Raw genomic sequence first — 15816 nt, forward strand, 5'->3', positions numbered from 1 at the left:
GACTTGTGGAATTGAGACCTGTACATATGACTAAGATTAATGAAAACTTTACCCGAATGGTTGTCTGTTACTTATTAATTCCACCCTGTAGTTTGTTGACTTGCCAGCTTAACCTCTCTTTTGAATTCAAAACCATCCATTTGGATTTTTTAATATTCCAAATTAAGACTTGATGTGGAAGTTTACATTATCCAATAAGATAACCGGAATCCAGTTTAAACTGTAAGATACCAGTGACAACTGAAATAAATGCAACTTAGTCACTTTGAAGGGAACTACTTCAAAACTCTACTTCTGCTGCCCCTGAGAATTTGTACAAGAATTGTAAGTTGTTCCTTGTAAGACAACAGAGTTCTTGGGCTGTACAATGTGGAACTGTGAAGACAAAATATGTATGGGTAGCTTTAATTTTCTGTCAAAGTAACATAGAGGCTCCATTTTCTGAGGAATGGTTAAACTGTTCTTCAATTTAGTCGAGTGGTGTATGTGGGTTCAATAAATCCATTTGTGAAGGCAATTGCTTGTTCATTATATTCCTGTGTTGTTCTACCTACAAAGGCAAAAAAAAACATAATTTATACTGATACAAGCCTTATTTTTTCTTCTTGAACTGTTGGAGTTCGGCGAGGGCAGGAGCAGCAAGAAGCAGCAGGAGGGAGCGACGAATGGTGGGCAGGGGAAAGCGTGGGTAGGTGGGAGCTGTGAGCTGTCATTCATTTCCCCTTCCCCAGAGGTTTCACAAAAGGAATTATCCAAGACTTTGCCCCGATTTTAACCTAGTCTGGTGAGAACAGAGCAGCTTTGGGTCTTATGCCCGATTTACACCCTGCCTGATTTATGCTCAAATAATGGGTTAAGTTAAAGTTAAACATATAAAATTCTGACAGGACTGAACAGGTTAGACGCAAAAAGAATGTTCCCGATGTTGGGGAAGTCCAGAACCAGGGGACACAGTCTAAGGATAAGGGGTAAGCCATTTAGGACGGAGATGAGGAGAAACTTCTTCACTCAGAGAGTTGTTAACCTGTGGAATTCTCTACTGCAGAGATTTGTTGATGCCAGTTCGTTGGATATATTCAAGAGGAAGTTAGATATGGCCCTTACGGCTAAAGGGATCAAGGAGTATGGAGAGAAAGCAGGAAAGAGGTACTGAGGTGAATGATCAGCCATGATCTTATTGAATGGTGGTGCAGGCTCGAAGGGCCGAATGGCCTACTCCTGCACCTATTTTCTATGTTTCTATGTTTCTATGTAAGGGTTCTGGTGACTGGAAAACAAATTAGCGCTTGGAGGATCAACCTGGGAGTGAATGACATACAGTTGAAGGCACCAGAATAAATAGGGCCGAAAAGAATAAGTTTTATTGTGATAGATAAATATTAGAGATAGGCAAGATATAAATAGTGTCACGCAACAAGTGCAGTGACCGTAGGCTCGATCTTAAGTAAGTGACACTTATAGCAAATGTGACATATGCAAGAATCTCCTCTGATTTGGAGGAAGCACTGTTTATGTTATATGACAATATTAGGGCCACTGATTCATGGTGATTGAATAAGTCAAACTGTGTTTCTACTACAGAGCATCACAGGAGAGTCAGTGATATTTCTGGGCTTGAATTCTGCGATTATATGCATGCATTATTTGCAGTGAAACTGTAAATCAGTGGTCTTGATTATTATTAAATGTTCATTCAACAATACAGTCAGTTTTGTAGCTTGACTGTTTTTAAAGTTCAAGATTCAAAAAGATCGTAGAGCAGATATTCCTGGTTGCAGGTTGGTAAGTTGTAGAAACTGCATGTACCAGTAGTGACAATTTGGGGGAGAGGGCATGTATGGATTGGTAGTGTTGAAAGGTTGGTCCTCTTAAGAATTTCTTCAACAATGGTAAATCAGCAGTTAATTATGCTAAATAGTTTGCCCAAGTTTGCCCACTGCTGGGAAAAACCCTATAAGACTTTTATCAGATTTCCTCTTTAGCCTTCTTTGTTCTAATGAGAGTCCAGCTTTCTCTCATCTCTCCTCATAATTAAACATTTCTCGTCCCTGATATCATATTTTCTGCACCCTATCCATGGCCTTGAAATCTTTCCAAATGTAAGGCCTGCAAAGTGGAACATAACAGCCTAGAAATTTGATAGTGCTGCACTTAAGCATCTAACATGGCGGGCTGGCATGCTCATTACACACTGGATGTGTGCCGTAACATCATATTGGTGAAGGCAAGAAAAGTGTCCAGGGCCCTTGCCTGAAACAGGCGTTAGGCCCTTTACTTATACAAATAGAGGGCCCAACACCTGTTTGAGCATCGCCTGTGTGGGCCTCTTTGCAAAATTGGGCTGTCCCGAATGCAGCCAGTGCCAGGCTGGCTCTGTTCAGGAAAAAGTGGTCTACATGCAACCTAACCAGCCATCCTTAAACAGGCCGCTCAGGGCCACAACCAAAAAGGTTACGTTTTTAAAAAATATGTGGAATGCTGGAGTGCTCCTTCTGGCTCCATGTTAAAACTACGGACCGCTGTCGTCCACCATTCCAGATTGCCTCCCACCCTCTCTCGATTGCCAGAATCAGCGAACTGACGTCATCGTGTTCTGAGTTGGTTTTATTTGTGTCATACCAAAGAAACTGGAAGGATTTTGGTACATTCACCCAACAACTTAATCCATAAAAGGCCCAAAATAGTCATGTCACAAAGGATTGTCTGTTCTGTCCTATACGATTAGCTATTTGTGAATGCATGTCTCTAAAACTCCATACACTTATTACTTTGCAAATACCTTCACCTTGCCACCTTGCCAATGCTATCAATTCAATAAACTCCTCATTGAGATTGTAACAGCCTCGAGAATATTCCTCAATCGTTTCTCAGTGACAACCTCTCTAAATGGCAGGCAGTGACGAGTGGAGTGCCGCAGGGCTCATTGCTGGGACCCCAGCTCTTTACAATATACGTTAACGATTTAGATGAAGGAATTAAGTGTAATATCTCCAAGTTTGCAGATGACACTAAACTGGGTGGTGGTGTGAGCTGTGAGGAGGATGCTAAGAGGCTGCAGGGTGACTTGGACAGGTTAGGTGAGTGGGCAAATGCATGGCAGATGCAGTATAATGTGGATAAATGTGAGGTTATCCATTTTGGGGGCAAAAACACGAAGGCAGAATATTATTTGAATGGCGGCAGACTAGGAAATGGGGAGGTGCAACGAGACCTGGGTGTCATGGTTCATCAGTCACTGAAAGTGGGCACGCAGGTACAGCAGGCGGTAAAGAAGGCAAATGGTATGTTGGCCTTCATAGCTAGGGGATTTGAATATAGAAGCAGGGAGGTCTTACTGCAGTTGTACAGGGCCTTAGTGAGGCCTCACCTGGAATATTGTGTTCAGTTTTGGTCTCCTAGTCTGAGGAAGGATGTTCTTGCTATGAGGGAGTGCAGCGAAGGTTTACCAGACTGATTCCAGAGATGGCTGGGCTGTCATACGAGGAGAGACTGGATCAACTGGACCTTTATTCACTGGAGTTTAGAAGGATGAGAGGGGATCGCATAGAAACATATAAGATTCTGACGGGACTGGACAGGTTAGATGCGGGAAGAATGTTCCCGATGTTGGGGAAGTCCAGAACCAGGGGACATAGTCTTAGGATATGGGGTAGGCCATTTAGAACTGAGATGAGGAGAAACTTCTTCATTCAGAGAGTTGGTAACCTGTGGAATTCCCTGCCGCAGAGAGTTGTTGATGCCAGTTCACTGGATATATTCAAGAGGGAGTTAGATATGGCTCTTACTGTTAAGGGGATCAAGGGGTATGGAGAGAAAGCAGGAAAGGGGTACTGAAGGAATGATCAGCTATGATCTTATTGAATGGCGGTGCAGGCTCGAAGGGCCGAATGGCCTACTCCTGCACCTATTTTTCTATGTTTCTATGTTTCTAAATTGTCCCAGATCTGAATAAAATGCTTGTGTCTGCTATCTCTACCCTCCCCAGAAAACGGAAAACTACGCTGTTGGAGCTCTCCAAATGATGCCCCATTTCCTCAACAGAACTTGGACATTGAAAATTTTGCCCACAAAATGAGTTAGAAACATAATTTGATTCAACCATGATTTTCACCACGTTACCTGCTTTTGTGTAGATGATTGAATACCAGACAAAAAGCGACACTGGTATAAGACTGAGTAACATCATCCAGAACAAATTATCTAAGTAGAAAAGATATATTGGAACTTTTAACTTTTTTTGCATAAACAGTTTAATAACAGTTTGAGATGAATATAGATGGATAAACAGGAAATAACTACAATAGTTTCATAAAGCCTCAAAAGAAAAAAATAAAGCAGACATTTTAAATAATGCTTATATAACCGTGCAATGAAGGTTCACTGGATTGATCCCTGGGATGAGAGGGTTGGGCCTATAATCTCTGGGGTTTAGAAGAATGAGAGGTGATCTCATTGAAACATATAAGATTCTGAGGGGGGTTGACAGAGTAGATGCTGAAAGATTGTTTCCCCTGGTTGGAGAGTCTAGAACTAGAGGGCATATTCTCAGGAAAAGGGGTCGATCTTTTACGACTGAGATGAGGAGGAATTTCTTCACTCAGAGTTTTGAATCTTTGGAATTCTCTGCCCAAAGGGCTGTGGATGCTCAGTCTTTGAGTGTATTCAAGGCTGCGATAGATAGATTTTTGGTCTCCAGAGGAATTAAGGGATATGGGGATAGGGCAGAAAAGTGGAGTTGAGGTTGAAGATCAGCCATGACCATATTGAATGGTGGAGCAGGCTCGAGGGGCCGTATGGCCTACACCTGCTCCTAATTCTTATGTACTTAACTGTGCAGTAAAATCTGACTCACTGGATCGTAACTTTGGTGTTTTAAATTGTGTCCTATCATTGACGAAGATTTCCAGTCATTAATCCACTAGAACACTTACCATCCTATGTGAGAAGAACTCGCTCAACCAGTTGCAGAAGTACACTATCTGCTAATAGTGGTGCTGCGCTGACATAAAAATCTAGTACAGGCTGTCCGGCTCTCCCACATGAAGTGGAGCTGTCTGCTCTGACCTGTCCTACTTTTAAAAGAAAGACTTGCATTTATATAGGACCTTTCATGACCCCAAGGCACTTTACAGCCAATTGAGTACTTTTGAAGTGTAGTCAGTGTGGTAATGTTGGAAATGTGGCAGCCAAAGTGCACCCATCAAGGATCCACAAACAGCAATGTGATAGTGACCAGATAATCCATGTTGTTGAGGGATAAATATTGGCCAAGAACAATGTTCCCTTTATGTTGCGATCTGCAGGTCTCGCTCAGGCCACTCAACATCTTTATAATGGAAAAAACACACATGCACGGTAATTTGAATGGGCCCACAGCCCCCTAAAGGGGCCGCGCACCCAAAAAAGAATTTGCGGGAACATTGGCCAGGACTCTCCTACTCTTCTTCAAATAATGGCATAGAATCTTTAAAAAAATCTTTGAGAGGGCAGACAGGTCCTCAGTTTAACCGAAAGACGGCACCTCTGATAGCGCAGCACTCCCTCGGTACTGCACTAAAGTCGACCTGGATTTTGTGTTTAAATCTCTGTAGTGGGACTTGAACACATATTATGACTCAGAGGTGAGAGTGCTACCCGCTTAGCCACAGCTGACAAATTCCAAATGAAGAAGGAAGTCACCTCTTTGAAATCTGATGGTAGAAAAATTATAAATATTAAAGTAGCTTTTGCAGGTTAGATTTTTTTCTAATCTCTCACCTTTATTCCCATTACATAGCTTGGGCTGCACTGGATCACTAGTTGCATTACTGACCAGGTTCTCTGCTATACATCTGTATACATGTTGTTCCTCTTCATTACCACGGTCTATCATTAGTTCTGTCCCATTGTATGTACCATCAATGGCTCCAGTTAATGATTGTTTTCTCCAATGAAATGTGACATTTGTTCCTTTACAGACCGAGCAGCTCAGAGTGACATTTGGAGTTGGACAGTCACCGATAATTCTCACAGCAGGCTGGGAAACTTGTTCTGAAACAAACAGAATAATAATCGACATGAAATCTATTCGTTTTTAAAAAGATTTTTGTTTTAGATTTCCAGCATCTGCAGTTTTAGGCATTTTATTTATAAATGAATTCAATAGGCTGCATTGTGAATTAAAATAACAACTATATGTCTCAATAACTGCAGTTGGGTGATTAATGCCTCTTATTAGTTAGCCATCCATGGCTAACTAAAGAAATAAAGGACGGTATCCAATTAAAAACAAGGGTATACAATATGGCCAAAACTAGTGGGAGGACAGAAGATTGGGAAGCATTTAAAAGCCAACAAAGAATGACAAAAAAAATGATTAAGAAAGGGAAGATAGACTATGAAAGTAAACTAGCATGAAATATAAAAACAGATAAGAGTTTCGATAGGTATATAAAAAGAAAAAAAGAGAGGACGCGACCGGGGAATTAGTAATGGGGAACATGGAGATGGCAGAAACTCTGAACAAATATTTAGTATCAGTCTTTACGGTAGAGGACACTAACAATCATCATCATCATCATCATCATCATAGGCGGTCCATCGGAATCGAGGAAGACTTGCTTCCACTCTTAGAATGAGTCTTTAGGTGCCTGAACAGTCCAATACAAGAGCCACAGTCCCTGCCACAGGTGGGACAGACAGTCGTTGAGGGTAAGGGAGGGTGGGACAGGTTTGCTGCATGTTCTTTCCACTGCCTGCGCTTGTTTTCTGCATACACTCGGTGATGAGAATCGAGGAGCTCAGTGCCCTCCCGGATGCACTTCCTCCACTTAGGGCGATCTTTGGCCAGCCACTTCCAGGTGTCAGTGGGGATGTTGTACTTTATCAGGGAGGTTTTGAGGGTGTCCTTGTAACATTTCCTCTGTCCACCTTTGGCTCATTTGCCACAAAGGAGTTCAGAGTAGAGCGCCTGCTTTGGGAGTCTCGTGTCTGGCATGTGAACAATGTGCCCTGCCCAACAGAGCTGATCAAGTGTGGTCAGTGCTTCAATGCTGGGGATGTTGGCTTGGTCGACAACACTAATTTTGGTGTGTCTGTCCTCCCAGGGGATTTGTAGGATCTTGCGGAGGCATCATTGGTGGTATTTCTCCAGCGACTTGAGGTGTCTACTGTACATGGTTCATGTCTCTGAGCCATACAGGAGGGCGGGTATTACTACAGCCCTGTAGACCATGAGCTTGGTGGCACAACATGCAGGCCGTGAACCTTACCAACAGATCCATTACAGACCCAATCCACATCCGGACCAGGGTCAAACAGGGCTGCTTCATCGCCCCAACCCACTTCTCAATCTTCCTCGCTGCCATGCTCCACTTCACAGTCAACAAGCTCTCCGCTGGAGTGGAACTAAACTACAGAACCAGTGGGAAGCTGTTCAACCTTCGCCGTCTCCAGGCCAGATCCAAGACCACCCCAACCTCTTTTGTCAAGCTACAGTACGCGGACAATGCCTGTGTCTGCGTACATTCAGAGGCTGAACTCCAGGACATAGTCGGCGTATTTACTGAGGCGTACGAAATCATGGGCCTTACGCGAAACATCCGTAAGACACTAACAATATTCCAACAGTGGATAGTCAAGGGGCTATAGGGGGGGAGGAACTTAACACAATCACAGTTACTAAGGAGGTGGTACTCAGTAAGATAATGGGACTAAAGGCAGCTAAATCCCCTGGACCTGATGGCTTGCATCCTAGGGTCTTAAGAGAAGGGATTGTGGATGCATTGGTTGTAATTTACCAAAATTCCCTGGATTCTGGGGAGGTCCCAGCAGATTGGAATACTGCAAATGTAACGCCCCTATTTAAAAAAGGGGGCAGACAAAAAGCAGGGAACTGTAGACCAGTTAGCCTAACATCTGTGGTTGGGAAGATGTTGGAGTCCATTCTGAAAGAAACAGTAGCAGGACATTTGGAAAAGCAAAATTTGGTCAGGCAGAGTCAGCATGGATTTATGAAGGGGATGTCATGTTTGACAAATTTGCTGGGATTCTTTGAGGATGTACCAAACAGGGTGGATAAGGGGGAACCAGTGGATGTGGTGTATTTGGACTTCCAGAAGGCATTTGACAAGGTGCCACATAAAAGGTTACTGCAGAAGATAAAAGTTCACGGGGTTGGGGGTAATATAATAGCATGGATAGAGGAATGGCTAACTAACAGAAAACAGAGAGTTGGAATAAATAGTTCATTCTCTGGTTGGCAACCAGTAACTAGTGGGGTGCCGCAGGGATCAGTGCTGGGACCCCAACTATTTACAATCTATATTAATGACTTGGAAGAAGGGACCGAGTGTAACGTAGCCAAGTTTGCTGACGATACAAAGATGGGAGGAACAACAATGTGTGAGGAGGACACTAAAAATCTCCAAAAGGACATAGACAGGCTAATTGAGTGGGCAGAAATTTGGCAGATGGAGTATAATGCCTTGGTGAGGCATAACCTGGAATATTGTGTTCAGTTTTGGTCTCCTAATCTGAGGAAGGACATTCTTGCTATTGAGGGAGTGCAGAGAAGGTTCACCAGGCTAATTCCCAGGATGGCAGGACTGACATATGAGGAGAGACTGGATCGACTGGGTCTGTATTCACTGGAGTTTAGGAGGATTAGAGGGGATCTCATAGAAACATCTAAAATTCTATCGGGACTGGACAGGTTAGATGCAGGAAGAATGTTCCCGATGTTGGGGAAGTTGAGAACCAGGGGACACAGTCTAAGAATAAGGGGTAAGCCATTTAGGACTGAGATGAGGAGAAACTTCTTCATTCAGAGAGTTGTTAACCTGTGGAATTCTCTGCCGCAGAGAGTTGTTGATGCCAGTTCGTTGGGTATATTCAAGAGGGAGTTAGATATAGCCCTTACGGCTAAAGGGATCAAGGGGTATGGAGAGAAAGGAGGAAAGGGGTACTGAGGTGAATGATCAGCCATGATCGTATTGAATGGTGGTGCAGGCTTGAAGGGCCGAATGGCCTACTCCTGCAACTATTTTCTATGTTTCTATGTTTCTATGAAAGTGTGAGGTCATGCACTTTGGCAGAAAAAAAATCAAAGAGCAAGTTATTATTTAAATGGAGAAAGATTTCAAAGTGCCTCAGTACAGCGGAACCTGGGGGGTACTTGTGCATGAAACACAAAAGGTTAGTATGCAGGTACAGCAAATGATCAGGAAGGCCAATGGAATCTTGGCCTTTATTGCAAAGGGGATGGAATTTAAAAGCAGGTAAGTCTTGCTACAGTTGTACAGGGTATTGGTGAGGCCACACCTGGAATACTGCGTGCAGTTTTGGTTTCCATATTTACGAAAGGATATACTTGCTTTGGAGGCAGTTCAGAGAAGGTTCACTAGATTGATTCTGGAGATGAGGGGGTTGACTCTTGAGCAAATGTTGAGTAGATTGGGCCTCTACTCATTGGAATTCAGAAGAATGAGAGGTGATCTTTTCGAAACATATAAGATTATGAGGGGGCTTGACAAGGTGGATGCAGAGAGGATTCTTCCACTGACAGGGGAGACTAGAACTAGAGGGCATAATCTGAGAATAAGGGGCCGCCCATTTAAAACTGAGATGAGGAGAAATTTCTTCTCTCAGAGGGTTGTGAATCTGCGGAATTCACTGCCTCAGAGAGCTGTGGAAGCTGGGACATTGAATAAATTTAAGACAGAATTAGACAGTTTCTTAAACGATAAGGGAGTAAGGGGTTATGGGGAGTGGGTAGGGTAGTGGACCCGAGTCCATGATCGGATCAGCCATGATCGTATTAAATGGCGGAGCAGGCTCGAGGGTCCGTATGTCCTACTCCTGCTCCTATTTCTTATGTTTTTATGTTCTTATTAGATTAAACAATGGTTTTTATTCCAATGTTGATATTCATTTTCCTTCAGAAAACAGACCAGTCCGTCCTTGACAAAAGTAAAACTTTACAAAGTGCTTAGTGGCTGCACTACAGAAAGATAATGATGAAAACACAACAATAGGAAAAGCATTGGTGAAATGTGAAGACTGAGTAAGTGAATAGGTTAAGTAAGTGAACCATGTTTGCTCACCAATTGACTTTAACGAGTCCAATGAATTTCATGGTTTGGTTATTATCTCCAGTCTTCAAGGTGTTTGTAATTTGATGCAGGAATGCTAATGGAATTCTCAATGAATGGGTGTATGTATGATGTATCACTGATCAGTACTTACCAAACACGCACAGTTCAAAAATCATGACATCAGTGTTTTTCAGTTGTGTGTCGTAGTAGTTGATTTCTATTTCATAAACTCCACTGTCACTGATCTGAGCGTTATATAACACCACAGAACCACTCGTGTTCCATTGCACTCTGCCTTCATACAGTGTGTGCATACTCTGTGGTTCCACTGAATTGTTGATTTTCCATACAGCAATTTTAGTAAATGGGGTTTTGGAACTAAAAGTTACTTCATACCAACTTTCAACCTGTGGATTTACACGGAACAGGACCTGTTCTCCTACCATGGCTTCGGTGGTTGTATTGCGTGTGGCCAGTGTCACTGCTCCACAAATAGTAAACAGGTGGAATACTGGAAAAAGACAAGTGAGTAAGTATCTGGGGGTTATAATCTGTGATTAGTGGTTATAATCTGTGCTAAAATGTTCCATTATGATGTTGTTACCTGGTACAAAAGTCGTGACTTTTATAACGGCTGTCAAATGTCTGGACGCAACACTGCACTTAAACAGTTTGAACATGTTTCTCTTCATCCTCTTCATTTCATTTCACTAGTTCTTTACAAGCATTTCTCTCTCTCTCTCGCTCTGCAAACAAACAGTTCATGAATTTCTCAAAATCGCATTCCATTCTAGGTTAAGTTACGTCCATTTATAGAAGATCTGGCAAGTTTTTGTTTCTGATTCTGGCGATCATTTTAGTACAAAATCTTGAGGAGAATATATGCATTTATTGGGCTCAGCAACAAATCTTCATGTACCTAAATATAAAGTATTGCATATTGTAACAGGTACCAAATGCTTACACAATGAAAGGTGGGGAAAGGTCTATGTCATGTACTGAAAGTTTCCAGTCAGTCTGAAGCTGCTAACGACAAAACTATTCAACAAATAGGATATATCTTCAGTGTTGGGCATCCTGTCACAAATTTGCATTTAGAAAAGGACAGATGGGAAGACTGGAAAAGAAAATGAAGCATCTGAGGGAGACAGAAGAATTATAGAATGGAGGACAAGACTCCAACTCACTGGCCTGATTATTACTCAGTATCCCCCCCCCACTTGCTAGCCCAAGGTTTTAAGAGACTCTTCCCACTTGCTAGTTCAAGTTTCCCAATGTTCCCTCCCCATCCCCTTCACTCACTAATACAAATTTGCTAGGGATTCCCATACCCATTGGTCCCAGCAAATAGTTGAATCTGAGCCAATTAACTCCATCAAAACGGAACAAGGAAAGTACCAGATTGGGAGTGGGGTTGGAGATTATAGGGATTGTGTGGATGGGGGTGATGAATCCTCTTTTAATAGAAACAGGCTAATTTCTCCATCATCAACAATCAGCTATCAAAGTTGTCTTTCCAGAAATTGAATTTTTCAAAGCTACATCTTTTCTGACTTCTTTATGGTGATGTCAATTGTGGAGAAAACCAGTTATCTCCCACTTTCTTTAAGGGGAATTTCACTATACATGATGTGATGATTCATTTGCTACTGAAGGCTTTTATTTAGGGAAGAGAATCAAGGGATATGGAGTTAAGCCAGGTGTGCCCTTGTTGGAATAGATTGCACCTGGTCTGAGGAAGAAATGCCTTTGATGGTATAAATGCCCCTTCTCATTCCATGCTTGTCTTTATATCTGCTCAACTTTCCACAACAGAGAGAGGTAAGTTCCAGGAGTGCACATTCTGTGTTCTCACATCACTAACCCCGGCTTTTATTCTTGAGTTCGTGCCATTCAAAAACCTTATATCCGGGGTCTACAGCAGCGATCTGCAGTTTGAGCACAGAAACCACAAGATACTGCAATTAAGCCCCCATCTTGACAGATACTGGGAAGAAAATTGCTTTACAGACAGCTTGTTTAGTTCTCGCTTGTATGTCATAACAGAACAATTTACTAACAACTGTGTGATTCTTTATCTTTTTAAGATAAGGCAAATGTAAAATAAAAATCTGAAAACCTGTAACTTACCCATTAGTTACCATGTTTTCATCAAACCAACTAATGTGCTTCTATAGATATATAGATAACCACACAGACATATCCTGTAGGTCACAATAGACTTATTGATAGAGACAGTGAATGGTGGAATGACCTAAATAGTCCAAGCTTTAACTTTGGCAGTGGAGGGTGAAAGGCTTTTAAGCATTTTTTTTAATAACACTAGATTTCTATCAACAACAATTCATCATAAATACCACACTACTGAATATTTAAATGATTGACATCTCTCAGTAGTGATGCTCATTATTACACATTAACAAAAAGCAATCTGAACATAAGAACATAAGAATTAGGAACAGGAGTAGGCCATCTAGCCCCTCGAGCCTGCTCCGCCATTCAACAAGATCATGGCTGATCTGGCCGTGAACTCAGTTCCACTTATCCGCCCGCTCCCCATAACCCTTAATTTCCTTATTGGTTAAAAATCTATCTATCTGTGATTTGAATACATTCAATGAGCTAGCCTCAACTGCTTCCTTCGGCAGAGAATTCCACAGATTCATAACCCTCTGGGAGAAGAAATTCCTTCTCAACTCGGTTTTAAATTGGCTTCCCCCATATTTTGAGGCTGTGCCCCCTAGTTCTAGACTCCCCGACCAGTGGAAACAACCTCTCTGCCTCTATCTTGTCTATCCCTTTCATTATTTTAAATGTTTCTATAAGATCCCCCTCATCCTTCTGAACTCCAACGAGTAAAGACCCAGTCTACTCAATCTATCATCATAAGGTAACCCCCTCATCTCCGGAATCAGCCTAGTGAATCGTCTCTGTACCCCCTCCAAAGCTAGTATATCCTTCCTTAAGTAAGGTGACCAAAACTGCACGCAGTACTCCAGGTGCGGCCTCACCAATACCCTATATTGCCGGTAATAATTTAATTTAACAGATTAATTTGTGTGATAAATAAAGTAATTGCATTAAGTTATGCCAGAATGCATGATATCTAAATTATGTCTAGATAATAAATGGGAGCGGTAGCATAGTGATTATGTTGCTGGACTAGTAATCCAGAGGCTCAGAGACGTGAGTTCAACTCCCACCATGGCAGCTGGGGAATTTAAATTTAGTTAATAAAATAAAGCTGGAATAAAAATAAAAGGCTAGTATCAGTAATGGTAACCATTACAGATTTCAATAAAAACCCATCTGATTCACAAATGTCCTTGAGGGAAGGAAATCTTCCATCCCTACCTGGTCTGGCCTATATGTGACTTCAGACCCACAGCAATGTGGTTGACTCTTAACTTCCCTCTGAAATGGCCTAGCAAGCCACTCAGTTGTAACAAACTGCTACAGAACACAATAATAAAAATAAAACCGGATGGACCACCTTGCACCGACTTCAGAAACTACAACGGCACACCCAACCCAGTCGACCCTGCAAAGTCCTTCTCACTAACATCCGGGAACTTGTGTCAAAATTGGGAGAGCTGTCCCACAGACTAGTCAAGCAACAGCCTGACATAGTCATACTCACAAAATCATACCTTTCAGCCAATGGCCCAGACCCTTCCATCACCAATCCTGGGTATGTCCTGTCCCAACGGCAGGACAGACCCACCAGAGTTGGTGGCACAATGGTATCCAGTGGGGAGGGTGTGGCCCTGGGAGTCATCAAATTGACTCTGGACCCCATGAAGTCTCATGGCTTCAGGTCAAGCATGGGCAAGGAAACTTCCTGCTGATTACCACCTACCGCTCTCCATCAGCTGATGAATCAGTACTCCTCCATGTTGAACACCACTTGGAAGAAGCACTGAGGGTATCAAGCACACAGAATATACTCTCGATGGGGGACTTCAATGTCCATTACAAAGAGTGGCTCGGTAGCACCACTACTGACCGAGCTGGTCGAGAGCTGAAGGTTATAGCTGCCAAACTGGGCTTACAGCAGATGGTGAGAGAACAAACACACAGGAAAAAAACTTACTTGATGTCGTCCTCACCAATCTACCTGTCACAGATGCATCTGTCCATGATAGCATTGGTAGCAATGACCACCACACAGTCATTGTGGAGACGAAAACCCGTCTTCACACTGAGGACAGCCTCCATTGTGTTGTGTGGCACTACCATCAGGCTAAATGGGATAGATTCAGAGCAGCTCTAGCAGCTCAAAACTTGGCATCCATGAGGCGCTGTGGGCCATCAGCAGCAGCAGAATTGTATTCCACCACAATCTGTAATCCCATGGCCCAGCATATCCCTCACTCTACCATTGCCATTAAGTCAAGAGACCAATCTTGGTTCAAAGAGGAGTGCAGAATAGCATGCCAGGAGCAGCACCAGGCACACCTAAAAATGAGATGCCAACCTGGTGAAGCTGCAATCAAGAACTACATGCATGCTAAACGGTGAAACCAGCATGCTATAGACAGAGCGAAGCAACCCCACAATCAACAAATCAGATCAAAGTTCTGTAGTCCTGTCACATCCAATCATGAATAGTGGTGGACAATTAAACAACTAATGGGAGGAGAAGGTTCCAAAAATATCTCCATCCTCAATGGTGGCGGAGCCCAACACGTGAGTACAAAAGACAAGGCTGAAGCAGTTCCAACCATCTTCAACCAGAAGTACCGAGTGGATGATCCATATCAGCATCCTCCTGATGTCCCCACCATTGCAGAAGCAAGACTTCAATCAATTTGTTTCACTCCATGTGATATCAAGAAACGGCTGAGCACACTGGATACAGCAAAGGCTATGGGCCCCGACAACATCTCACGTCATGCAGAAGACTTGTGCTCCAGAACTAGCCACGTCTCTAGCCAAGCTGTTCCAGTACAGCTACAACATTGGCATCTACCTGACACTGTGGAAAACTGCCCAGGTATGTTCTGTCCACAAAAAGCAGGACAAATCCAATCCGGCCAATTACCGCCCCATCAGTCTACTCTCAATCATCAGCAAAGTGATGGAAAAAGGTGTCGTCGACAGTGTTATCAAGTGGCACTTACTCACCAGTGACCTGCTCACCAATGCTCAGCCTCATTGAGCGACTGCCAATAACAACATCTGGAAAAACAATTGGTACAGCCTTGCAGAGTCGTTAACTGGTGGCTACTTAAAGGGATGAGGAAGTGCTTCCCTCGGAGGTCACAGTCTGTGCAACGTTTACACAGAGGACGGTGCATGAGCCTCCGAGTTTGCAGCAGCAGACAGACATCACAGTACAGGTTGAAAACAAGTGATTTTGAAAACTTTAATGCGTGCAACACTATGCTGCACCTTTAAGCCGCGGCTATTCTCTGGAGTTCCGTGCATGCGCAATGGGTCTGCCACATTTACTGATCAAACGTTTGTTATGGCCTCCCCCGCTCTGGTGTGCAACAGCTGATTTAGTGCCCCTGTCAGCTAATTGCATGATTCTGACGAATTTCTGGACAGAGGGTGCAAACTTTTTCAAGGTGATAAAATTACCGCTCCACCTGGGTTACCGCCCTAAATGAGGCGCGACCGATTTCCACCCCTTAGTACCATAATCAATTTCCTCTCTAAACTCCCTCTGCCATACCTGCCAAAGGCCAGCTCTGAAGTATTAATGCTGTACTTTGGGTTTACAACAACAACCTGCACT

General features: G+C 43.0%; 1 protein-coding gene across 2 annotated transcripts in view; it reads right to left on the minus strand.

Moving 5' to 3' along the window:
* Nucleotides 1-310: 310 nt before the first annotated feature.
* Nucleotides 311-15816, minus strand: part of LOC139265287 (signaling lymphocytic activation molecule-like) — a 101478-nt gene continuing 85972 nt past the window's right edge. For both annotated transcript variants that reach the window (XM_070882241.1, XM_070882240.1), the window contains exons 4-7: nucleotides 10678-10819; nucleotides 5758-6030; nucleotides 4120-4200; nucleotides 311-550 (exon numbers count right to left, since the gene is read on the minus strand). In XM_070882241.1, coding sequence (XP_070738342.1) covers nucleotides 465-550; nucleotides 4120-4200; nucleotides 5758-6030; nucleotides 10678-10774 — 537 coding nt within the window. In that variant the 5' untranslated portion in view covers nucleotides 10775-10819 and the 3' untranslated portion in view covers nucleotides 311-464. The remainder of the gene's footprint in view (nucleotides 551-4119; nucleotides 4201-5757; nucleotides 6031-10677; nucleotides 10820-15816) is intronic.

Source organism: Pristiophorus japonicus, chromosome 6 (genome assembly GCF_044704955.1).
Source record: "Pristiophorus japonicus isolate sPriJap1 chromosome 6, sPriJap1.hap1, whole genome shotgun sequence".
In the NCBI taxonomy this organism is placed as follows: Eukaryota; Metazoa; Chordata; class Chondrichthyes; family Pristiophoridae; genus Pristiophorus; species Pristiophorus japonicus.